The 26,717-nt window shown below is 47.8% G+C and overlaps 1 protein-coding gene across 19 annotated transcripts in view; it reads right to left on the bottom strand.

Moving 5' to 3' along the window:
* Window positions 1-26,717, bottom strand: part of LOC147727467 (ankyrin repeat domain-containing protein 17-like) — a 1,323,072-nt gene that overhangs the window by 565,987 nt on the left and 730,368 nt on the right. For all 19 annotated transcript variants that reach the window (XM_086961534.1, XM_086961542.1, XM_086961537.1 and 16 more), the window contains one exon: window positions 21,507-21,652. In XM_086961534.1, the coding sequence (XP_086817660.1) occupies window positions 21,507-21,652 (146 nt within the window). The remainder of the gene's footprint in view (window positions 1-21,506; window positions 21,653-26,717) is intronic.

The raw sequence follows: 26,717 nt of genomic DNA, 5'->3' as shown, positions 1-26,717 counted from the left end.
CTCCTGAAAAAAGCTAAGGGTCCAGATCCAGCCAAGAGACCTCAACCCCAAGGACTGCATAGGAGTCATAAGTGCAATCAACGAAAGGAAGAAGAGCACAAGCAGACCCCACACTGGAGGCTAGGTACAGGAGCGCAGAAGCACTCATGAAACCATCACCAAGCCCCAGAAGGGACGAAATGGAGCCACAACAAGGCTAGCATCCCCCTAGGGAGGGAGGAAGAAAAGACACTCGCATAAGAAAACCACCCGGAGGCAGGCGAGTGCAGAAGACCAAGGAAGGGTCCTTGAAGAACGGGGACAAAGGGCAGGTCGTGAAGGAATCTGCGGCTAGAATCGTCTCTACCAGATACATCGTTACCGAAAGTAAGTAACTTGTACACCTTTTAGAGACTACTAGCCGCAGATTCCTTAACGTAGAATAGATACCCTAGCCATACCCAAGGGGGAGGAGGGTCGGCGAGAGGACCTCTCCAGCCTGGACCAACACAGGGCCCAATAGGGGAAGAGACCCAGGGACAAGGAGAATAGCCCAGTCCCCCCAGGCAGAAAAGAACCTAGTCATCTCTGAAGAACACCGGCCCCAGAGGGGGTGAGTGATGACGACAAAAAGAGGCGGCCCAACCCTCATCAAGCAGAAGGAAGCAAGGAGAAAGCGAAAGGAGGAAAATGCACCCCAAGCCCAGACAAGTACCAGGGATCTCCACCAGAAGCCACAGATGGAAGGGTAACGCAGAGGAGTACTGAGGAAGAAGAGTGACCCACAGACTCCAAAGCGAAGAGGCAGAAGCGCAGGCAAAGCCCTCTACCGGGAAACACACCCAGTGAAGAGGGCAGCCGACCATATCACAGCTTTAAGTCAACAGACAAGAAAGAAAGGCGCCACAGCAAAAAAGGCAGGTGGGAGAGAAGAACGTAATCTCACAAGACTCCTGCAGAGTAATAAGCAGGAGCACCATGGCCCACTCCAAGGCCGACGGCCACAGAACAGAAGAGCAGGTGGGTGCAACCAGCCGCTGACAGACGCCACAAACTAAACACTCACACCATGTCGGACTCAGACCAAGGGCCCTGCCAGAAAATTTACCGAACGACCCCTAAAAGGGGACCTCTCCGGACAGAACTGACCCAGGAAGAAGTGCGATCAGCTAGAAGATAAGAGGAGACACAAGGACGGACCAGGCCGTCAACACTGGAAATTATCGCCTCAGAACACAAGAGGGCCAGACCAAACGGCAGACAAAGTGTGTGAGAAAGCGGCTCTATATATACTGAACAATAATGAAGTACAGTGTGTATAGAGTCCACAAATCCCAAAGGTATAACAAAGGTTAAAGTCAGGACTGGCCCTACTCTCCAAAGTGGTAGCTTGGTCGAGCAGTAAGGTAGTACCAGAGGACAGTGTAAAGCATTTGTTGTACACACTCAGTCAGCAAAGGATTTCACACACTCAAAGACTGAACTCCAGGCCAATGGTTTTTATATCCAAAGATATTTCAAGTTTTCAAAAGTAGGCACTTTTATAGAAAAGCATACAATGGGTTCCTACAGAGAAAATACAGATTACTAACAAACCTGGTAAGGATTACCTTTGCGGTTCAGTACTGGGCTGCAAGGTACAGTACTGGCTTCTCGCCTGCTTACAGGTGATTACTTCGGAATTCGGCTTATTTTATATGAATATTTGCAGTTTTCAAAACTTCACACTTAGAACATTTTTTAGTCAGAATGGGTCAATGTTATTCAACGGCAGGTAAGTGAGTTACCGGTTTCCAGGTGAGTACTTGGCTGGTGAAGTTAGGGTTCCGGGTATAGGCTCAGAAGGGTCTCCCAGGGTCAGATAAGTACAGTCGGTTCCTTCCCAGCAGCGCAGGGCCGGCCGGGTGCAGAGATAAGTAGGTCCAATGATATCCAATGAGGGAAAGGGGGCCTTCGGTTGGTGGCTGCTGGCTAGCAGGCCACGAGGTTGTGGGGGCTGAGCTCCTGGTCACTTGCTCAGGGCAAGGGGGGGGCCGGACGGACAAAGGTGGCACAGCCAGTGGACTCGGGCGGCTGGGTGCAGGGTGCTCTTAAGCCGTCGGGCGCTCAATGTTATCCAATGGGAAAGGTCAACAAGGAACAAAGGCTGCAGGCTCGGGGACGGAGACTCTCCAGGGGCGACCAGCATTTCGAGAGGTAAGTTGGGATCTTGGAGCACAGTTAGGTACCCCAAAGGGAGGAACAGGGGGGCTGTAGGGCGCCGGGTGCAGGGGTGTCTTCGGGTTTCGGAAAAGCTTACCATCGTCTGGTCACGGTTGGGGTGGCCCCTGGTTCTGAGTCTGCAGGCGTCGGTTGGTTCGTCGAGGAGGTTCTTTGGGCACTGGACTTCGGGTCCCAGGCACCAGGGGGGACGTCCTCGTGGTCTTGGTTCGGTTGTGCCCAGCCCAGGCTCGGCGGGTGTAGAGTGGGCTGATCCGGAGCTTCCTGGTTGGCACCAAGTGGGTTGTTGCAGCAGAGCCTCTGCTGATGGGAGCCCCAGTCTTTAGGAGGGTCAAGGCAGGCAGGTCCTCTGGGTGTCCCACGGTTGCTGTCCGCAGGAGTCGCTGGGATTAGGCAGGAGCAGGTTCCAGAATTGACAGGACGGAAGGGCTGGGGCCAAGTCAGTTGTCGTCCTGTTAGCAGCTGCACGGTGGGTCCTCTTCTTGATCGTCTTTCTTCTTTTCGTATCGGGATCTGAGGAAGAAAGGTTCATGGAGCCCCTAAATACTGAATGTAGGGGTGTTACAGGTAGGGCAACGGCAAGGTTCAATGGGTCCCTGTCCTGGGGTGAGTACACCCCCTAGCCTGCTCCTCTCCTGTGGGAGGGGGGCAGGAGCTTAGCTGGGATTGGGCAGGGCTCCCCATCTACAAGATGGCCGGAGCCCAGGGTCGTGCTTCACCTCGTCTCCCCCACCTGAGGGGTGGGGTTGGCACAGGCTGGCACATCCTCCTTCCTGATGTAGTTTTTCTTGCCAGTCTTCCAGCCAGAGTGGGGGTTAGAACTGGTGGGGGCCAGTTGCTGGGTACAGCAAATGGTCTGGAGAAGCTCACAGAGGCAGCATGCCTTTGAAGCTTCCCCCCTGCCCATCCTGGGGGAGGAGACCTAGCACCTCGCCCAGGATGTGCATTGTTGCAGGTCCAGGAGAGCAGGGGGTTCTCCACCCAAGGGTCCAGCAACATGTCTGCTGTGTGGCAGCCTCTGCAGCCTCTGCAGCCACGCAGCCCAGGCGTGGATCGTAGGTTAGGATTTAAGAGGGTATCTCTAAGATGCCCTCTGGTGCATTTTACATTAAATCCCACACTGGCATCAGTGCAGGTTTAATGTGCTGAGAAGTTTGGTACCAAACTTGTCAGTCTTCAGCACCATATACTCTTAATGGCATCACTGCACTTACAGTGCCTAGGAATGGCCCTGGGTACAGGGCACCCAGCTAGAGGGGTGACTGAAGTATGCCAGGGTAGTGGGTTCTGTGGGCATGGTACACAGGGATGTGTGCCATGCCGCTCTTGGTTTAGTTCTGTACTTAGGCACTCAGCCTGCAAAGGCAGTGTGTGGGTGCCAGGGTACAGGGCCCCTGAGGGTGGCACAATAAGTGCTGCAGCCCTCAGGGGTATTCTCTGGTCACCATGACATGGGTACCTAGGGTACCATTTACTAGGGGCTGACAGGTGGCCAGAGATGCCAATTGGGTTTTTAGTTTCAGCACAGTTTTAGGGAAGGAACACAGGCCCTGGGTACCTGGTTGGCAGGAACCCAGGGCACACTCAGTCAAAGCACATCAGCAGTTCAGAAAAAAAGTGGGGGCATACCCAGGCAAGAAAGATGGCATTTTCTCACAAAGGGCAAAACACCCCGCAGCACAACGCCATAAATGGCCAAGCCACGCCCAAGTAAGGACCAAGGGCTGCACCAGCATAATACAGCAACACAAAGAAAGGCAAGGAACCCGCAAGGGGAAACCTACACCCTCCCAGCAAAAGACAGGCTATACAATAGCTACAAGTACCCCACTTAGGGTAGGACATGTCCCAACAATGCATGGGAACCACTCTTAGGAAAACAATCCAGCAGAGAACAAAATCATTAATCTGCGGCAGAAACCACAGAAGGCTTAGAACCAGCCAAAAAGCACATTTCCACCCAAAATAGGGGGCTGAACCAGGAGAGCGAGAGAGCGAGAGAGAGAGGCCAACCAAGGACCCCGAGGGCACTGTAAGCCTCACAGAAAGTAACAGCCACTCCAGAAACCAAGAACCAGGAGCAAAGTGGAATAATGCCTGCCACGAGACCCAGAGGATCGACAAACCAACCTAATGCAGAGGAGGAGGAGGACGGAACCCCGCAAGAAGACGCTGAATGGCGGAGTCTGCATGAGTATTAAACAGAAGGACCCGTCAAAGGGCGGGTCAACCAGACGATCTCTAATATTTTCAGGAAAAACAGCATCACGTAGCCAAGCATGGCAACTGAGAGCCACAGAAGTGGCCATAGCACGGCCGAGAGCATCAGCAACCACCAAGGCCGCACGAAGAATAAATGCGCCCAACTCCCTACCATCCAACACATGGCCCTGCAGATCAGCACGGGCACCCTCAAGGGAGACATGAGAAAGAAGAGACTCCACAAAGTCCTACAGGCTGGAGGTAGCCCTGGTCAACACACACAAAGTGTTGAGCGCTCGCAAAGCAGCGCTGGAGGAAGCGAAGACATTACGCTCCCATGAATCCAACCACCGGGCCTCCAGAGATGGAGAAACACCACAGGCAGATACGGAAAAGCATTCTGCAAAAGAGCGCCTGGAGAAGAGGGGTGAAAAGAAAGACAGACCGGGTCATGCGGAGCAGGACGGTGGTGATGCAGCAGCGCCTGAGGCACCGGATCGCCTGAGGCATTGGATCGCCTGAGGCACTGGATCGCCTGTGGCAGGGCGCCCCAAGCCCTAATAAGAGAATTATGGAGTCACGCCTCAAAAGGAAGGAACAACTCCCGTCCACCAGAGCTCTGGTGAAGAACTTCCAAAAGGTTGTCCGTAGGAAACGGAGTGACAGGTTCACCCATCCGCAGAATACCAGGGGCTGTGGAAATAGTCCGAACAAACAACGCTGGCCGCAGTAGGGCTTTGCGGAGGAGAAAGTTATTTGTCTGTGGGCGATGGCTGCAGACTGAGCGTCCATCCCCATTTCCAGGAGGGAGCGGCAGCCTCTGAAAAGAGGAGGGTCCACAGATGAATAAGGAACCCGAGTGGCCTCAGGCAAAGGCTGAGAGGCCGGTGGAAAAGCCAGACGCGAGCCACAGAAAGAAGGGTTCGAAGATTTTGGCCGTGGGGAGGCGAGGAGCAGTCCCTGGAATATAACGGTGAAAAGGCAACAGTACGGCGCCCAGTCTCTGGGGAGGAACACACCAACAAATGACAGACCTCTGGAGAAGAAGGGACCTCAGCAGATGAATCAAGAACCAGACACTGTGGATTCAGTCATCTGCGCCTAATCAACGTCGGCCGGCGCCGGGGGTGGGTATTCGTGGCACCGAAGAGGGGAGCCCCGAAGTACCACACCTCGACGACACCACCCTCCTACGACCTGAAGCTGAAACCTTCGGCGCCGGAGCTGCTGGAAAATCAGCTGAAGGCCCGCGCGAGGCAAAGGCTCTGCGGATGTCTCAGGAGGTGGAGGAAGGGCCAAAGAAGCCTGCAGAGCCACAGCATCGGCTGTCATTTGGGCCCTAGTCACCTCCACGCAGGGAAACGGCGGGTAAGGAGGCGACGGGCGGGGGCGCATGTTCCAGGGGGATGTGCGGAAGGAGAACAGGGCCTCGGAGACAAACTGAAGGACCTCCCAGCTAGTGAACCACACCCCTGGGGCCGTAGCGAGAGACTATGTCGCAGACGAAACAGGCGGCTCCTCGCCTCTGAGTTGTGGTGCTCACCGAGGCACCACATGCAAATCGGGTGAGGGTCCGTCGCCGACATGTGACGTGCACAGGAGGTACTAGTCTTGAAGCCCAAAGGCATTCGCACACTGCTCCACTTACGCCGAAGTATGAAAAGGAATGGAAGGCCTGAAAGCAGGCCAGGACAATCAGGATCCGCGTTGCACGCGGAAAAGAGAAAAAACTGACGTAAGCACGCCGGGGTGGGACTTATGTATCCTCACTAACGTCACGAACGCAGACTACGTCAGGGCGGAGTCACGTGGTGCCATCCCCCAGGTGCGCAGGGATGTTGTGGCAAAAAGTTTTCTAGATCCAGTCTCATTCCTGGGGATAATTCTAAGTTAAGGTATCTGGGGCTAGTAGTCTCTATCAGATTTACTTCTTTCCGCACACACATCTTTCATAATAACTGCTGTACGTTCATCATTTCACCATTTTAAAATTACATGTATTAAAACACAGTAGGAATAGGCTACTTACCAGTATGCATCTGTTCTTGGCATGTAGGGCTGCTGACATTCATATCGCGGCGATCTATGCACAGATATGAATTCAGCAGCCCACATGCCTCGAACGGAATGTGCTACCTACCAGTATGCATCTGTTCTTGGCATGTAGGGCTGCTGACATTCATATCTGTGCATAGATCGCACAGATATGAATTAGGCAGCCCACATGCCTCGAACACATAAGCACAATGCATATCTGTGACGTATGATGCAACCTACTAAATATTTATAACTGATATTGATAATAAGTCCCACAGTCCTAATTGTGGATAACCAGAGTTTTGTAGCGATTAATATGGTTAAGTTTTATAGTGGCTGAAACTTGTATTTTCTGATTATAATTTGCCAGCTATGGGTACTAGTGAAATTTGCATTAAAAAAAACCTGCAGTTAAGAGAATGAAAGATAGTCGTAAGATACATATCAAGATATGTTAGAACCAACTGCCCTAGCAGCCTTGTTAAGCTAAAGTACTTGAAGGTTTTAACCCCAAAACACAGTTTGTCGTAACTATGGGAAGAATAAAGTAGTAAATACAACTATAACATGAACACATTGACTTATAAAGTAACTATCAGAAAGAAGCAGAAACAAATTGGAATGAAAGAAGTTTTGACTTGGATAGTAATTTATTTTGCATTTTTTTTGGCTGTCAAAACAATATCTAATATTTTAAACAGAAAACAATTACAAATAGGCAAACACAAATGTTACTGTAAATGACTATAGTGCACAGACCATGGATAGCCCACCTGTATGTACTTGATAAAGATATCATTCATAGGTTATGCATACATTTGTCAGCTGAGATCATAAGACTAGTAAATACAATTCAAAACAAAGGTCATTTGCCTAGGAATTCCACATGGTTTTGGAGTGGATCCACAATCCACTCCAGCGCCGACAACCACAGAAGAATCGGGCAGCGGAATGTAAGCGGAGCACATAGAGCGCTCAGCTGACGAGCTGCGTGAAGGGAAAGTCCGATTTTGTCGCACTCAAAGCTCCGCTCCGGGTGCTGCCGGGCTCTGGTGCAGGAAGGCGGGAGGAAGGCTACGCGATCAGCCCAGCAGCCCGCCGAGGACGCCGGCAGACGGGAATCAAGGCTCCTGCTCGATATGGGAGCAGACTATTAAAATTCCGGCGGCACACCGGACTGTGAAATGTGCAAAAGTATAATCGGAGAAGGAGAACCGTGAGTACATTGAGCGCTTGGGGCACAGTAAACAGCAAACAGCTCGAGCACAGCCACCGCTCACACCCTCATAAAATGGCGGCATAACGCATTTTTAAGGAACTGTAGGTCCACAATCAGATTCTGCCCATTTGCCTGCAACGTTTGCCTGCAACGTTTCTGAGGAAAAATGAGCAAAAATGACTGAGATTAAAAAGAACTGAGCATTTACACCAGTAATTCAGTAATAAGCGGAAAGGTGCCTTTGGTGATGATTTTGACCCCTGAGGATCTATAGTGTGTGACCCTGTGTGTAATGACTGACCATGATCCCATGACCATGATCCCAAATCATCCTCATTACCTTTAATACTGCTTTTGAACTGCCTTTGATACTGCTAAGACATCTGGGCTGCCACATTTCATATGCTGTAGTGGATGTAGTGGCTGTAATGCTGTAGTGGCTGAGTGCTGGTTCAACGTGAAGAAGTGATTAACTGATGTCCTGCAATGGGCAAAAGTTAGGAGCTACCACGGAGTGGTAAAATCTGGCAAAGTCTGTAAAAAGGGTAGTGTCTGAATATATGCTTGGAGATTGCGCCCACTGCAATGCGAATAAGTGTGAGTCCCACTCATCGCATATTACCTATTTAACGTGTGTGGTTGATCCCAAAATGGCGACGTGTGTGGTTAATCCCGAAATGGTGACGCAAGCTTCCACCCTGAGATGAAGAATTGCGCCTTCAGCACAACGACTGAGCTAATCATATAATCGATCAGTTGGATAAATAGGAATAAATAGGGACAATTACCGGAGATTGGAAAAGGAAGTGCGCCACAGCGATCAGGCACGAATCAGGGGAATCACTGGCCACTGTTCACGATCAGTCGGTCTATACCACGAATGAACATGTCTGACAAAGAGCTTGCAAAAGGCCTGAAGAGGCTTAAGTCTGATCTGGCGTCACCTGGTAAGGGGAAGAAGGATAACCCGGATCCAATAGATTTAATACTTAGCAGACTTGATGAAGTCAGAGATCTGGCGAAAGCGACAAAGGAAGAGGTGGCAGCAATCAGACAAGATAACCGCGACACCAATGCAAAAGTTTTGGAGGCGGAAACGAGGATTAGCAAACTTGAGGATATGGAAGTTAAGACCTGCAACGCAGTTAAACGCTTGTGCATAGCAGCAGATCAAACAACACGGAAACTCGCTGAATTGGAGGACCGGAATCGAAGGGGGAATCTACGCATTTTTGGCATTCCGGAAGGTTCAGAGGATCAACTAGGGAGCTGCGTAGCTTTTCTTGAATCCTGGTTTACCCAAGCTACAAGCATGACGTTTCTACACCCACTAGAATTTGACAGAGCCCATAGAGTCCCGGCCAGGATCTCCAAGGATCAAAAGGGTCCCAGGACTATTGTTTGTAAACCGCTCCGGTACCAGCATGTAGAACAGATTCTTGCCTTCATGCGGAAAAACAATCACATCCTGTGGAAATCTGCTAAGGTCTATATATCTCAAGACTATAGTAAGGAGACGGTGGACGTCAGGAAGGCATTCTTGGCGCTTAGACCGCAGCTGAAGAAAAGGGGTTTCCAATATGGATTCGTTGGTCCGGCAAGGTATCGAGTGATTATTCAAGGCTCTCCACACATTTTTTCAGATCCATTGAAATTGAAACGTATGTTGGATGGCCCAGATGACTTGGACATGGAGACGAACAATCCTGAAAGCTCCGCTGATCAGGCCTCAGCTTCAGGCTATAAATGAAGGGCACCCTGCTAACGGCGATTTTGTTCGGTCTGTTATGTCACATGAATATGGTACTTTTGATGGTCCGGATTAAGGCCTCTGATTCAGAGTTCATGTTTCCATATATGTCTCCATATAGTTCACATTTCTCAGTATACCTTGAGGGCCCAGGTTAAGGCCCAAGTTTAAAGCTTTCACTATGGTATTCATGTCTGCACATTGACATTCTTCTACCTTGAGCTGTTTAATACGTTTAATGCGCTTTTTCGCATGCCTTAATACGTTTAATGCGCTTTTCGCATGCCTCAATACATGACGTTATACCTTTTATCAGCTGTTAATGTTGGGGGTTCTGTTACTCATTCGACGAAGGTAATGCCTTGTTTTGCTTGTCTTTTAAACTGCAGTTTTTGAATTCTTTAATACACGCAAGGTTACTAGATACATGGCTTTTATAGCTGTGACAGTTAACGACTCACGAGTTTGCAGTAAATGTTAATAGTTTTGTATGCTCCAGATTAAAAATTAAAATTAATATGGATATGTTTTGGCACGGGGAGGCTACACCGTACTCTCTCTCCAATCGCCATGCCTACTGAATACAGGTGGGGTGGGGAGGGTGGAGGGTTGAGGGGATTGGGGGTTTGGGTATGTGTTACATGTCTTTTATGTTTAATTCTTCTTCTTCTTGCTTGCATTTTCACTATTGCGATGGCACTTGATGGTGGTGGGGGTTATAGACTCTATGTTCACTCATATGTCCTTTCGAAGTCTCGGAGAGGTGAAAGATTAACATTTTGTAGTTGGTCAAGTGTGGTGACTATCCTTCTCTGGATGAAACACTGTTTACCTGTTCACAAATAATACTGTAAATACTCCGATGGGAGTATGTAATATGGACAAAATGAAGATTGTGACTCAATGTTAAAGGTTTGAACCAACCTATCAAAAGACAAAAAATCTTAGACTATGTGCGTAGGTTAAAAGGTGATATTGTATTGCTACAAGAGACAAAGCTGGAAGCTAAGCTGTTTTTTCACATGCGGAATAAGTTTTACAGTGAGGTTGTGGGTGCAGAATCTGTACACAAGAAGAATGGGGTGTTGATTCTTGTCGCGAAGAAATCAAAGGTGGAAGTTTTATCTTCTGAGGCTAGTTTAGATGGGAGGTGGGTTACGGCCAAACTAAGTAAGGATAATACGGAGTTTTATGTTACGAACATATATGCTCCTAACATCAGTGACCTCAAGTTTTGGGAGGAGTTAAATAAACATATGGAAAATATCCCAGATAGTGCTGTTCACATAGTAGGTGGTGACTTTAATCTTCCAAAGGACGCAACGCTAGATAGGGACTCCCACTGCCCTTTCAAACCAAACAAATCTCATAGAGCCTTCAATAATCTGTGTGAACGCTTTCATTTAGTGGATGCTTGGAGACTCCAGAATCCTACAGGGAGGGATTATACTTTTTATTCTGCACCACACGACTCATACTCCAGGATTGACTACATCCTTATAACACAGAACGGGGTACCCAGAATAGACTCTACCACCATAGAACCTCGTGTGATGTCGGATCATTCTTGTATATCCCTGTCCATTGCAAATGCCAAATCATCTCCTCGTCAGACGTCTTGGTGCCTGAATGACGAGATTTTAAGCGATGCTCAACACAGATCCACAATACAAGCTGCCATTGTATCTTACCTGCAAATTAATAGAGAAGGGGACACATCTGATCTTATTAGATGGGATGCCATGAAAAGTACAATACGGGGAGTTTGTATCAAGATTAGGGCTGCCATGAATAAAAATTATAACGCAAAATTAGAATCCCTTGAAAGTGAAATTGGAGTTCTTGAAAGTAAGCATCTGAGGTTAAGAGACGATATGACCCTCTATGCCCTGGCAAATAAAAAATATGAATACAATAAATTAATAAGTGAAAGGGCCGGAGTTTGGCTAGACAAAGGTAGGAGATTTAAGATTTGTGAATCCAATAAAGCGGGAAAGAGTCTCGCTTCATATTTGAAATTCAAAGTACAAAAGAACTGTATTAACATCCTTAAGGACACCGCAGGGAACTCACATTCTGAGCCAGACAAGATAGCTGAGGTATTTTGGGTATTCTATGAAGATCTCTATGCAAAAAATGCGAAGGTGGAGGAAGATAAAATTAAGAGTTATTTGGATGAGTGTGATCTTCCAAGATTGTCTGCTGAGGATCAGATTGGTCTAAATGGCCCGATAAGTGCTGAGGAAGTGGAAGGTGCGATTAAAAAATTAAAAACAGGGAAGGCACCAGGCCCGGATGGCTTTACAGCAAGATTCTATAAAACATTCCCCACGATATTATCTGGGCCCTTGCTTAACCTGTTCCATGAAATAAATAGTTCTGGGGAAGTCAAGGGCACTCTGGCGGAGGCAACAATTGCAGTACTCCCTAAGGAAGGTAAAGACCCTTCGCTCCCAAAAAACTACAGGCCGAATTCGCTAATTGACATTGACTGTAAGATTCTAGCTATGATACTTTCAGCACGTCTTCAAAAGGTGCTCCCACAACTAGTTCATCCATCTCAAGCGGGCTTTCTAAAGCATAGGTTGTCCAGTGATAACACACGGATTTTGGCCCATGTGTTGGAAAAAGCTAAACTTCTAGAAACCCCTACAGTGGCAATAACGTTAGATGCAGAAAAAGCCTTCGATAAGGTTGACTGGGCCTTTCTGGAAGCAGTCCTCAATAAATTTAGCCTGGGGGAAACATTTACACGACTAGTTATGTCACTTTATTGCTGCCCCTCGGCACGAGTCAGGGCGGGTGGAGCATTTTCGTCCTCCTTTTGCTTAAAACAAGGTACGAGGCAGGGGTGCCCTCTATCACCCTCTTTATTTTTATTGGCAATCGAACCGTTCTTACATCATATAAGGAAAGACCCTAAAATTGCAGGTATACCGTTTGGGGACTGCACGGTCAAACTGACAGCGTATGCGGATGATGTACTTAGCCTATCTGAAAAGGCGGATGAAGCAGTATCTGCACTCATGACGGACATTGAAGAATTTTCGAAGGTATCGGGCTACAAGCTCAATAAAGACAAAACAGAGGTCAAACTGCTAAACAATAAAGGTGACAAGGGGATCTTGGGGGACTCTGGTCTTACATGGCAGCCCAAATGCTTTAAGTACCTAGGGTTGGACTTCGATAAGGATTTAATTTCCACCCTAAAAATAAATGAGGAATCGACGTTGAAAAAAATATCTACCCTTCTAGAAAGTTGGTCCCCTAAATTCCTTTCTTGGTGGGGCAGGGCTGAAACACTCAAAATGATGTCGACCCCCTTAGTTAACTACCTGGCCAGTATGCTCCCTATGACGTTCTCTAATGCTTTTGTCTCGAAAATAGACCAGCTGTTTGGTAACTTCCTGTGGCGGGGCAAGAAGGCCAGGATATCCCTGAAGAAGCTACAACTGGCGAAAGATAAAGGCGGCCTGGGTCTGCCATCGTTCAGGAACTACCAGACAGCCTTTCTTTGTAAGCAAGGTGCTCAATGGTTTATAAAAACATCGACTTACACCCCGGTGTGGATTGACATTGAGAGATCAACAGTGGGCAATGCTCCTCTTGAGTCTTTAATCACCATGGACCTGTCACACTTACCCCACTCAAGATATATAATGTTAAATACCAGAAGGGCCCTCCTTAGACTCGATCAAACACACAAAACCAAATTGACATTTTCTAAATCATCATGTATGTCTCTATGGAGAAACCCCTACCTTAAACACGTAGGTGTGGAGCTCTTCTGGGAGTCATGGTCCGGAAAAGGTATTAATCTAGCAGGAGATTTGTATGATAATAACGAACCAATCCCGTTCTCAAACTTGCAGGCAAAGTTTGACCTATCACCGATAGACTTCTATAATTTCTTTAAAGTTAAGGCGACGCTAACTAGCCGTAACTTCTCACCCTACACTCCATGGCTGATAACACATCTCCCACGTAGTATGCATACAGGTCACTTCGTTTCCAAGGTGTATAAACTGTTACTACCGCTGCCAAATAAATCTCACAGGACTGTTGAAGCGAAATGGGAAGCGGAATCAAACTCCACAGGTATAGAGTTCGATTGGGAATTGATTCATAAGTCAGCATTGACCCACAAAGTATCACCCATCCTATTCCAGACAAAGTATATGCTCATAAATAGGTCGTTCTGGACCCCGGAGAGGCTGTTTAAATGTAAATTGCGTGACTCTCCGGAGTGCTGGAATTGCCAATCAGGGACTGGGGATCTCTCTCACATGCTATTCAACTGTCCCCTACTGGAAGAATATTGGGAGAAAATATTTGTATGCATCCATCATGTGTTTAAGATAATGCCAAAGAAGGAATTTGTGTACGTCATTCTAGGGGGGCTGGAACCGCGATTAGCAAATGAGCATGATCGCCAACTTTTGGACTTAATGTTGACATTGGCATGTAAGGTTGTTTTATGCAAGTGGAAATGTGCTAAGGAAGTAAATGTCAAGATTTGGCAGGAATGGCTGTCTTTCCTAAGAGGTGCCACGAACCAAGCATTACAGTCCTCTACGTGGTGTCCATCCAATAAGAAATTGTGGAAATCACTTGATAAATCATCCCTCCATCTTGACCCGCCTTGAGGCAAGACGCCCTTGTAATAATACCTTAGATATATGGGTGTGATCCTAGTCTGTATGTTAGAACTATTCCCACTGCATCCACACGTCAAGTGTTAACACCATAATCAATAACCTTGTGACAAGCAAGAGTGATTCTTCTCTTTATTTTATCATTTGTAGTTTCTGTATTGGTCTGACAACATCTGTAACAACTCACTTTTTGCTGGAAGATTTATTGTAATGTCTTTTGCTTTTGTTTTCTTAACTCAATAAAAATGATTTGAAATTAAAAAAAAAAGGAATTCCACATGGTTGCTCACTTTGCAAACTACAGAAAACAAGTTTTGGCAAAGCAAATAGGTCTTGCCTTCGGGACCGTTTGACTTTGCAAATGTCTTTTGCCAATGCTGTGCAACACTGCCAAAAGAAAGCAAATGCATAATGATGCTGCTGTACTATAAAAATATGTAAAGGGGGGCGTGGCCAAGATGGCGACGGAGTAAGACGTGCCTGAGAGCTCCTCCGGCACCCCGAGCCTTTCATAGCTTTGTTTAGCGGCACTGGGGCGATTTCAGCCTCGGCTTTGACTCTACTGGGTTCGCTGAGGTGTCCTGCATTGGTTTGCTCCTTCTCCCGTCAAGCTACGACATGGGACGGCGGACTTAGCCGAGGTGTTACTTTGGTGACGCACGAGCACCGGAGCGGCCTACGGGGGTTTGTCTGGGCGACATCGACTCTTCACACGAGGGGACTCGGGACTCTAGCAAGTTACCGAGTGAAGCGCTTGCTTTGCGAGTCCCCCCCCCCCCTGGGATTGTGGCGAGCCTGCCTGTGTTCCCGGCGTCCTAGCTATCTGTTGTCGCCGAGCGGAGGCGACTAGGAGGCGCCGGCCTGTCTGGAGCTTTGCTGGACAGCGCAGAAGACGAACGGACGGAGAGGTGGTGCCATCTTGCCTCTCCCCATCTGAGCAGACGTGTCGCATCATGTCGACGAGGAATCGCCTGAATAAACCGGGGAAGGATGGTCCCGGTAAGGGGGCATCTGGATCACCCCCCGGCCCTAATAAGTCGCCGACCAAAGACGACGCTGATGGCCCGGTCACGAAGGCCTTCCTGATTGAGCTTTTTTCCTCCATCAAGGAGGATATTACGGAGCTGAAAGCACAACTAGCCTCCGACCTCCGTGAGGTCCGCCGTGATGTAGACGGCATCGGCGAGCGTGTAGCGACCTTAGAGGACCACGACTTGGGCCTTAGTGGGGATGTCCATCAGCTACAGCAAGATTTGCTCCAGCTCCGCGAGCAAAATCTGGACCTCCAGACCCACTGCGAGGACTTGGAAAACCGGTCCCGTCGCAATAATATCCGAATACGAGCGGTGCCGTGGGATGGAGACGGTGGAAACCTGCGGGAATATGTGGAGGCTCTCTTTTTGCACATTTTGGCGGAGGACGATCGCAATGAAGTCAAGATGGACAGAGTACATCGGGTGGGCCTGCCACGTGGCGCGCGCTCGCCGCCTCCCGACATCTTGGTTTGTGTCCACGACTTTCAGCTGAAGGAGACGATCTTGCGGAAGGCGAGGGATACCAACAACTTGCTTTTTCGTGGGCACAGCCCTCAACTTTTTCAAGACCTGGCGGCTTCCACCCTGCAAAAGCGACGGGACTTCCGCCTGATCACGGCCTTCCTGAGGGAACACGGGGTGTCCTACTCCTGGGGTCACCCCTTTCGGCTTATCTTCCGGTGGCAAAATAGGCTGGTGCAAGTGCGAACATTAGCAGCCGCCAGGGAGCTGCTCGGAATGGAGGAAACATCTGCGCCGGCGGACGCCAGCGCCTCTCCAAGAAGACGTCGCCGTTCCCGATCCCCAGCATGGCAAAGAGTGGGCCGACATGGCGTAGCAGAGGGGCCATCTAATCGGCAAGCCAGAGTGAAAGGGGAGAAGCTTTGGCCTCGGTGGCCCAGGTGACCTAGTCGAGCCGAGTGGACAGCTCCTCAGCGGCCTAGGCCCCCTCCACAGCGGCCCGTGGGAGCCGGGGGGCTCTACCATCTCAGGTACTCTGTGGGACAGTTCTCCGCTGAAGGGTTACCCCGACCCTGGATTCGGGGGGGGGGCATTACCAGGGTCTTCTACCCCCGACCCTTACGGTCATGTCCGACTTTCATTGTTCTCTTTCTACTTTTTGCTTTCCCTTTTTTATGTTTTGTTTCTGAGGCTCCTGTGGGTATAGGTAGGCTTGTTGGGGATGGATCCCGGTGGTGGTGGCTGGGGACCTGGTATGGCTGTGGTATGTCTGGTTTGTATCTGGCGGTGGGCTGCATTGATTGGAATGATGGGGGGGGGGGGGGGGGGGGGGGGGGGGTTGTACTCTATGTCGCATGTTACGATAGGCTCCTGGAATGTTAAAGGCCTTAATTCTCCTCAAAAGCACCAGAAAGTGTGGAAGTATATTCTTGATCATCAGCTAGATGTGGTGGGCCTGCAGGAGACTCATTTGGCCCGTAAAGATGAATCTAGACTTAAGCACAGGCATTATCCCCCGATTTATAAATCCTCAGCCACTACTAAGCACCGAGGGGTTGCGCTTTTGTTCCGCTCTTCCCTTCAATTTCAGCCTGTGGGGGTGCGGGGGGACAAGGAGGGGCGGTGGTTGATGGTGAAGGGGATGCTCATGGGTAAGCTTTGCACGTGGGTGGTTGTTTATGCTCCAAATACGGGCCAACATGGGTTCCTTGAGGCTCTTCTGAGAGTGATTGGGGACTTCGGGGAGGGAGCGTTGATTGTGATGGGGGATTTCAATTTGGTTTGGGATAAATGTCTTAACTGTTCACATCAACAGAGGACAGAGACGGGTCTCTTTTCCCCGGAGCTGCGCGATACTTTGTTGAGTCTGGGCCTTATTGATAGCTGGCGCTCCCTCCACCCCGCACTAGGGATTACACGTTCTATTCACATGTTCACCACACATATTCCCGTCTTGACCATATTTTTGTGCATCAATCTCTACAGGGCTCCCTGCGCGATAGCAAAATTTTTCCACTTTCGGTTTCTGATCATAGCCTTTTGGCGACGTGCTTGATCTGGGCCCCAGAGTCGTCCCCTCACCGCAAATGGTATTTCCCGGCATCCCTTACGCGGGATGAGGAATCCTGCAAGAAGCTTAGGGCGGCCATTGGTGAGTTCTTTGAGCTTAATAAGATTGGTGACACCTCGGTCTTCACCCAATGGGACGCCTTCAAGGCGACGACACGGGGCATGTGCATTGCATTGAACTCCGTCCTGAACAGGCTTCGTCGCGAGGAAAGGGAGGCACTGGAGGCGGAACTGACGACGTTGGAGACTGCGCATAAGCAGAATCCTTCTAGAAAGACCCTTCGCCCTCTTGCTGCAGTGCGAGGGAAGCTTAGGGTGCACTATAATAATCGAGCTGAATATACCCTCCTGCGCCTACGACGCCTCTCCTATGCTCAGGGGCAACAAAGTGGGGAAGCACCTAGCACGGCAGCTCCGTGATAAACGTGAGAGGGAATATGTGGGTGGCATTCGGACCCCCTCCGGAGTAGTGGAACACAGGGATGCGGTTAAGGCAGAGCTCTTCGGCGACTTCTATGCCGCACTATACTCGGCGGACCGCCTGGTGCCGGCCGCTCAGCGAGCGTACTTGGAGGCCCTGTCGCTTCCGCAGGTCTCCAAGGAATGGAACGAGCTCTTGGAGGCCCCCTTTACTAGGGAGGAGGTGCTGTCAGCCATTCGGTCCCTCAAACCGCAAAAGGCCCCGGGCGGCTATACGGCTTCCTTCTATCAGACGTTCGCATCCGAGTTGGGAGACCACTTGGTGACTCTTTTCAACAACATGAGGGAGGCGGGCCATACTTCGGGCACTATGGCGGAGGCTATGATTTCGATCATTCCCAAGGCGGGGAAAGACCCCTCCAAATGTGAATCGTACCGGCCCATAGCCCTATTGAATGTTGATGCCAAACTGTATTCTTCTATCCTAGCCACCCGGCTCAAGGACCTTATGCCTGCCCTCATCCATCCGGATCAATCGGGCTTTATAAAGGGTCGCCAGACCCATGATAACACTAGACGGCTGATCCATCTGATCGAGAAAGCTGAGCGCTTTAAGATTCCAGCTGTTCTGCTAGGCCTTGACGCTGAAAAGGCGTTTGATCGGGTGGATTGGGACTTTCTCTTTGGTACTCTACATGCTTTTGGCTTTTCTCCCAAATTTATAGATATGCTTCAGGCCAATTATCATGGCCCGCGCTCGAGAGTTATGGTGAATGGTCATGTCTGACCCTTTTTTGCTCATTCCCGAGGCACAAGGCAGGGCTGCCCCCTATCTCCCTTACTTTTTGCGCTCAGCATTGAGCCTCTTGCCATTAGGGTACGAGAGGACCCAGATATTGTGGGCCTCCCCTTTTCGGGGGAACAGCACAAAATATCTTTGTTTGCTGATGATGTTCTTTTTGTCGCTAGCTGACCCCGGGACTTCCCTCCCGCGGGTGCAGGACGTGCTATCCCAGTTCGAAGCAGTGGCGGGATTTTGGGTGAATCCCGGAAAGTCCTACATTCTCAATCTCACGCTTCCACCCTCTGAGGTAGAGCGCATTCGACCGCTTACGCCCCGGTCCTGGTCTAGCTCCTCCATACAATATCTCGGGGTCCGGCTGACCTCCTCCATCGCCACCTTGTATGCAGCTAACTTCCCTCCTCTGCTGACTCAGATACAGGCTGAGCTGAATCGCTGGAAGCCTATGTTTATCTCTTGGCTGGGACGCGTGCATGCTGTCAAGATGACGCTGCTCCCCAAGCTTCTTTATCTGTTCCAAGCCCGCCCCATTACCTTGGACGGGGGGTTTTTCGACGTCTAAAGACTATGATTCTGCCTTACATCTGGCAAGGGGGCCGTGCTAGACTCTCCTTTCTTACGCTTCGCCGGCCATTGAGGAAGGGCGGGGCGGGGCTGGCCTTCCAGACATGCTTCTTTACTACAAAGCGGCACAACTCCGGGTGCTGGCTGAATGGACCCAAATGGAGTCGGAGAAGCACTGGCTGCATATGGATAGGAGTGTGGCGGGTCGTTCTATATGGGACCTGGTTTGGAAGGCGAAGGGGGATCGGCCTCGCAACGCATACATTAGCACCCCTACGAGCACCACTATGAAGGTCAGGGATTCGGTCTCTAGTGATGAAAGGTGGACCTCCTTTCCTTCCCCCTTCACACCTATTCACTTTAATCCAGCGTTTCCGCCGGCTCTTGTTGAGGGGCCCTTTGATGGGTGGAAGGCGGGGGGCTGCCACGCACTTACACATTTGTTCCATGGCTATGAGCCGCTCACCTTCCAACATTGCATGCGTGACTATGGAGTGCCACCTACTGAGCGCTACCGGCACGCCCAGCTGCTGCATTGGGCATTGTCTCCTGAGGTACGGGACGCCGCGACGAGACCTCCCACGGATTTCGAAACTTACATCACACGCACATCATCTATGAAGGGGGTGATTTCCTTTCTGTATGATTTACTGTTAACCACGGCTATCTCACCTCGCCCTAGATACATGGGTTTGTGGGAGGAGCACCTGGGGCGGGATATCTCCGACGAAGAGTGGTCTCACCTTTGGCGAGATCTGCACACATTTAATCATTCTATCGATCTGCGAGAAGCACATATGAAGACCATGCTAGATTGGTATCAGTATCCAACCCGGTTGAAAAAGATTTTTCCTTCCGCGTCTGACAGATGTTGGCGGGGCTGTGGTCTCCTGGGGGACTTTCGCCATATCTGGTGGGATTGCCCCATCATACGCCCCTATTGGGAGGAGATTCTGTCTCATATTAGGGAGATCCTGGGCTACCCGATCCCAGATTCCATTGGCTGCGTGCTCCTGGGCCTTCGGGACCCGCTTCTGGAGCACCAAACCAGGGCCGACAAGCATATCCTTCGGCTCTGTTTGGGAGCGGCCAAATTGACTCTGGCTGCTGCATGGAAAAAGAGGGAGGCCCCAGCTCTTTGCCTTTGGTTCGCTAGTTTATGGAGGTTGCTGAGTGTGGAGCGTATGGCGGACATTTTCAGAAATAACTTTAAGAACTTTACTTTCAGATAGGGCCCACTGGTCCGCTTCCTCTCTCTCTCGAGGGTTGCCGTCAGCGGTTTGCCCGCCCACCATACGCGCCTTACATCTGTTTGCCGCGTTGTCTTCCTTATGGCCGAACCGCCTGGAGGCGTACATGGACTTGGTCGACTAAGCCTCTGACTTGGACAGCCTTGCCCGACGCCAGTGCGGGCTTTCCCCTCCGGGTTTTCTCGGGGGGCTTGAGATTGTCCCGGGCAGATTTTTGAACTCTTTTTTTCCTGCCCTGAGTGATGACGCTGTTCGGCCCTTCATTACTGTTACTGCTGCTCGGCCTTTTGCATTGGCCCCTGCGTGGGCACTTCTTTGATTTGCAATTCATGTGCTTTCATCCCGTCTCCCTTCTGTTTTTTCTATCTTTCTATTCTCTCAGTAAAAATATCTTTAACAAAAAATATGTAAAGAAGAAAATTATAACAAAGTATTTGAGAGTGCTTGAAACATGGGTTGACATCTTACGATTAAACGCGGATAAGTTAAAATACGGTACATCAAGTAGAGCAACCGTTCCAAGAATCTGAGGTCAAGATCCTATAGTGCATGCCTACTGGCATTTCATTTTTGGTTGCATTATATTTTGTCTACAGCTGCTTCTCCTGCATGAATTCGGTGTTTGCTTAGTGACTGCATGAGTGTGTCCAGTACACCCCCTTAAGTGCAACACGATAAATATAAAGTCTATGTATTGCCAGCACAAGGAAAATATTTGCAGCAGTCATTGTTGACCTTTAGTATGACCTACTGTCTCTGTGACGCAAGAAGAGACAGAAAGCTGAGAGTCTGTGCCAGAGTATTACATTGTTTTACCGTTTCCCACTGTTCGAAAAAAAACTTATGTTCTAGGAAGACTGGAGTAGTTCTGTAAGTTTAATTGTGATGTTTTACATATTTTAGGCATGTGAGTTAATTTTTACCACTGTACACAACCCATCACAAATGAACTCTAGGACACTACTTTGCATTATCTTTCATAGCTGCAAGACTATCTTTTTATTAGTTTATCATGCAATGGCCGGGCATGCAGTTACTCTCTGGAAGCGCTTTAGAGAGGGGTAATGCATTCCAGTTCTTGGAGCGCCCTATTTGTCTGTGGTGCGTGGTGGCGGGACGAAATATTATCTTAATCACAATAGGAGCAGCAGGCTGCATTGATTAAGATGAATCCATCTGTGCTTGGTCCCTACTCCTCGGCTGTACTGGCCAATGATAATGCCTGCACAGAAGAGTGACACTGAAGCGGACAAATGGGAAGCAATGTCTCAAAGCAAGAAGCATGCACTAGTACATGCTCTTGCAGCTTTGACCCTAAAAAGTAAACACAAATGTTGCTTTACCTCCTGTCGTCCACCAGAGCATGCCAGTGATAAGGGAGTGTCCTTGGTTCGCTCAGACTGAGCTTCAATATCAGCTCCATTGTCCAGCAATATCTCTACAACTCCAACATGTCCAGCAGTAGCAGCCAAGATAAGCGGGGTGAAACCTGCGACAAAACAACATATAAATGTATGTGTGTACAGTTTGCATATTAACCATGCAATACAAAAACAACTGCTGTGAAAACCTTTATCAAATATGGGTGTGGTAGTTATTTGTATGGGCACAATGACTTCCAAAGTTCAATTGAAGACACAAATGGCAAGTAAAGTCAGTGGCTCAGTGCAAGGTCATTTGGATACAATATGAATTGTTTGATAGAATCTAATAACTGCAAAGTTATCACAATTAAATGTTAAAAATAATACCAAGCAGTGTTAAAATAAGATTGCACAGTAAAAACAAATTACATTCATTTACTTAGTTTGGGTGAAGAGGTGCTCGGTGGAGATCACACAGTGCCAGAAATAGGTACAAGGCAAGTGCACATACAAAATACACTCATAGCACAGTACAATATATAAAATTGGGTAATAATGGATTCATACTCATTCAATATGACCATAAACACCTACACCCAGTCCCATTGCTTTTTCATGTAAGTATTTTGTTTTGTACCTTTAGTACCTATGGTGTACTCCATCGGCACAAGTCTCAGTGACTAATTAATCTACCTGTCAAAATACTGTTGACGTAGCAATGGAACTAGGGGCAATACATTACAACCATACTGTTTGGGAAATAAAACATTATATAGCCATCAATGGTATACCTTGCACTGCCCTGTGTTCTATTAGTTTCTCACACATACACACATTTTAATGCACCTCTTGCGTGATCACCCCCAAACACCTATTCATACAAAACTTTGCAAATAGATGTCAATTAAATTTGACCTACTGTAGATACATATTTTGATACTGCTTAATATATTTTATATTAAAGGTAAACTGGACTGCTGTAAACCAGAAACAATATCAAACTACGAAAATTGTATTACAATAACCTTCCAGAGCATCATCCACACTTTTCATATGGATAAATGGGTTACCCATATCTACTATAAGTACATACATCTCAAACAGCTTAACTGCATAATTTATTCATCAGGATGAAAACAGATATTTTATTTTCAAAATACAAATGCAAAAATGTCAGTCTTCAAAAGAGACAAAAAATAAAGTATTAATATAATGCTACAGAATTCATGCCAAGAAAATATTTTTCACATTGGTGAAATGCATTTACCCGGCATCCATAAAACTGGCAGACTTTTTCATTTCCATTCCCATGCTAGAAACTGTTGTTGCATACAAAACTGCTTGTATCTTTACAAGTGAGTTTAAGAGTGTAGATGGAACATGTTTTTGAATACCCAAAAATTAATGGGTTTAAGGTGTGCCATGCATTTTGCATAACAAATATTTTCTTAGAGATTAAAAAAGGAAAACCTACGACATTACTATTAAAGTCACCCTAATCCAAGCATACAGGCCATGGACATAGTGAACAAGTTACTTACCTTTGCTAACACCTTATCTGGTAGAGACTATTTAGCTGCAGATTTCTTACCTTCGAATCATCCCTAGGTATTAGACTGTATCCAGAAATATTTTTTGAGAAGTATCTCTGTGCGCCAAATTGTAGCGTTGAGCGGCTCCATGTGGGATTGTCGGCTGCACTGGGAGTGACATGCATGGTGCCCATATAGGTGCCACCCCAGCGTGCTTAAGGCAGTTACTTTTCACAACTTTCCACGGCAGAAGTGTGGAGCCACAAAGTACACCGACCACTGGTGTGGAATACTAGGGCGATAAAAAGGGAAAGCCCTGTCCCTAGAAATCCGTTTGCAGAACAGGAACAATGGGTGGGTCGATAAGGATTTTTGGTTAGTCTCTACCATATAAGGCATTACCAAAAGGTGAGTAACTTGTTCATCTGGTAGAGACTTCTAGCCACATAATCTTTTCCTTAGAATAGATACCCAAGGAATACCATTCCTTGAGGTGGGTGTGTGACCAACTTCAGATAGAAAGTCCTGCAGGACCTAACGGACAAAATGCCCATCTCTACGGATCTGACTGTCCAGGCAGGAGTGCTTTGTGAATTTGTGGGGAGGCCAACAGTGCGACCTGGCAGATGTCCTGGACCGAAACTACATGTGCTAATGCAGTGGTTGCAGCCTTATCTCTGGTGGAATGAGCACCCAATCCTTCAGGGGGTTGCTTAGCTAATGTGTATCAATTTTTGATGCATAGTACATTCCATCGTGAAATAGGTTCTCTTCTGTACGACCCATCCTGTCTTCGCTCCAACATACCGTGCAAAAAGATAGTCGGCCATCCAGAAATCTCATGTGCAGTCAAGGATGAACGGAAACGCTCTTTTTGGGTCCAGACGGTGAAGTTGCTCCTCTTCCTTGAAGGGATGAGGCTGAGCATAAAAAGAAGGCAGAGTGATGGACTGGCCTACGTGCAATTGAGTAAACACTTAAGGGAGAAAGGAAGCTCTTGTACAAAGCACAAGCTTGTCTGGATAGATACTGAGATAAGGAGGCTTGGGTGACTGCCTGAAGCTCACTGACCCTCCGGGTAGATGTTATAACCACAAAACCAGCCATCTTAAAGTTAAGTAGCTCGTGCGAAAATTTGTGCAAGACTCAGAGAGCGCACATAAGTAAAGTGAGGTCAAGAGTGAGGTCCCATCGCGGCAAACCGAAAGGAGAGGGTGGGAACAAATGTTGTAAACTTTTCTGAAACTTATTTAAAATAGGGGATTTGAAAATACATGGCTGGTCATGGAAAACGCAGAAAAGCTGAACTAGCAGAGAGATAACCCTTAAGAATGCCCAGATCAGAGCCCTACTCGGCAAGGGAAAGAACGTAAAGGAGAACCTGAAATAGGAAGCAAAAAGGGGATCTGTCTTTCTGGACACCATGCCAGAAATTTTACTTAACGGCAGGTGTAAGCTGTCTTGGTGTGTAGTGTAGTTCCTATTTTCCCAATAGGCTCTGCGCATTGGAATAACAAACAGCAGTGTAGACGTAGGACTGAGGTCACCTAGGTCTCTACTGACTATGTTAAACTTAATTTAGGTTTGCGCCAGCTAGCTCAGAGGTCACTGGAAACTTTCTTGAATGAAGAGGGATGGATAACCTTCCCTGGCTCAGACAAGAAGGGATTCAGTTTCCGACAACTGCATAAACATGACAACTTTGCTCCCTCAGAATAAGAGTGTATCTCTAGAGTCGTGTGAAAACAATAGACAGATATTTCACTCAGTCAGCAGTGCATACTTAGTTTCACCAGAGTGCAGAGAAATAGAGAGACGGGCGTTTTCAATAAAAAGGTGTTATTTATTGAGCAGTCTTCTTTCTCATGCAAGAGAAATGAATTGCCACAATTGCAATACTTAAAGTAGAGTGCGTACAGTAAAAGTAGTATTATGAAATAATACTGTAAAAGTATTGATACGGTTTCTTAGCCATATGATACTTTAAAATGGATAAAATATATACATACATAAATACATTGACTAAAAGGCTCAACTGGTGCTTCTAACTACGCCTACCCCGGTGTACCTGACCTAAGCCTATTACGTGGGATGGGGCAAGTAAGTAGCGATGTTAAGTTGGAGTTGCCAAGAATCTGCATCAAGAATTCTCCTAAGGGTTTAGTCAGCTCCGTACCGTGGTAATAGAATGTGGGAGGTCTGGTATCTCTTTCCTCAGGACTCGATATTCCAGCAACCTGCAAGGGTAGGCTGGAAACACCGGAAATGGATTTGCTCGGCTGGAGAAAAAGACAGCGTCTCTCTCAGTGCGTCAAACAGGAGGGGCGGCTTCCGCAGGCACTTGCATCAGCCTGGCTCTCGGGCAAGAAGATGGCCGCTCTGCTCCAAACTACCGTGTGTTTGCTTAAGGCAACTGTTGGTATTTTATACCTGAAAGGTGCTGGGTTTGACGTAAGGTTGGACATAAGACATCACCAAGAACTATCAGTTCTTGCAGGACTTCAGGAGTTCTTGTTCAAATCAAAACAAAAGCAGGGGGGGGTTTCCGGGGCTGCTGGAGGCTTGGTTTGTTTAAAGAACGCGTTGTGCTTTCTAGGAGTCGATGGGAGTAGCAGTGCTGTGCTTTGGATTGCATGGGCTGTTACTGAATATGAATCTGATTCTTATGCCTTTGTCAGGACATTATTGATTATAACCTCACAAGGGCATAAATCGGGAATATCGAATTAGGGCCCTAGATAAGAACACGACACCCACTCCACGAATTGATGTCCATCATTACTAAAACTAAGCAATATTAAACATTCAAAGGTGCAAGTGTTTTTTTCTGACCCACACCAAAATACATATTTCGCATTTGAAATGGTATACGGTAAATACACGGAAATGAGTATTTGTACTGATCGCTTTTCAAGCTGTGTTATCATTCAGAGAAATGCATATATATATATATATATATCAGCTGACCAAATTGCAAAAATTACACATGAAATGGCTCTAAATACAGAAAAGAAGGTCGAGACCATTTCTTCACATATTTATACAAATTTCTGTATATGTGCTAGAGGCTGAGGTAAAATATTGTCTCTAGTATCCTAAAATAGAAGCTCTGTTGTCCAAGAATAGTTCTACTTTAAGCAGAGTACCATGTGCCAAAAAAAGTAAATATTTTGAAAATATGGGCAAAAATAATTTCGCTTTCAGGGGAAAAGTTCCAAATATTTTCTGTAGCTTTGTTTATCAAAAACTGGGCCGAATTCAGAGTTCAGGGAACGCTGTGTGCTCATTGTTTTTATTAAGAGTTATTCTCGTTGACTGGAGAGAACATTAATTCAGACATACCTGCAAAAAATTGGTCTACCACATCAGGTGAAAGTTTGACCAAGTATGAAAATGCTGCAACTGTGCAGTTCTCTGCGTGAGTGCTATAATCGATGGTTGGATCAGCAATGCTCACAGAAGGCTGTACCTGTTTGGTGCTGCTTTCCTCTCTTACCTCACCGCCACATACTCGTAGTGGTGAAGTCTCAACGAATGCAGTCATCAGAATAGGTAGCCGCTGGGGACAACACGATGCATGAGTCGTTACCGGACCTAGCAAAGTATCGATATCCATTGGTACTGCTGATTGTAGTGTAGGACAGATGTCCAACACGCA

This window comes from Lissotriton vulgaris, chromosome 3_1 (genome assembly GCF_964263255.1).
Source record: "Lissotriton vulgaris chromosome 3_1, aLisVul1.2, whole genome shotgun sequence".
NCBI lineage: Eukaryota > Metazoa > Chordata > Amphibia > Caudata > Salamandridae > Lissotriton > Lissotriton vulgaris.
This window is presented reverse-complemented; position numbering and strand designations above follow the sequence as displayed.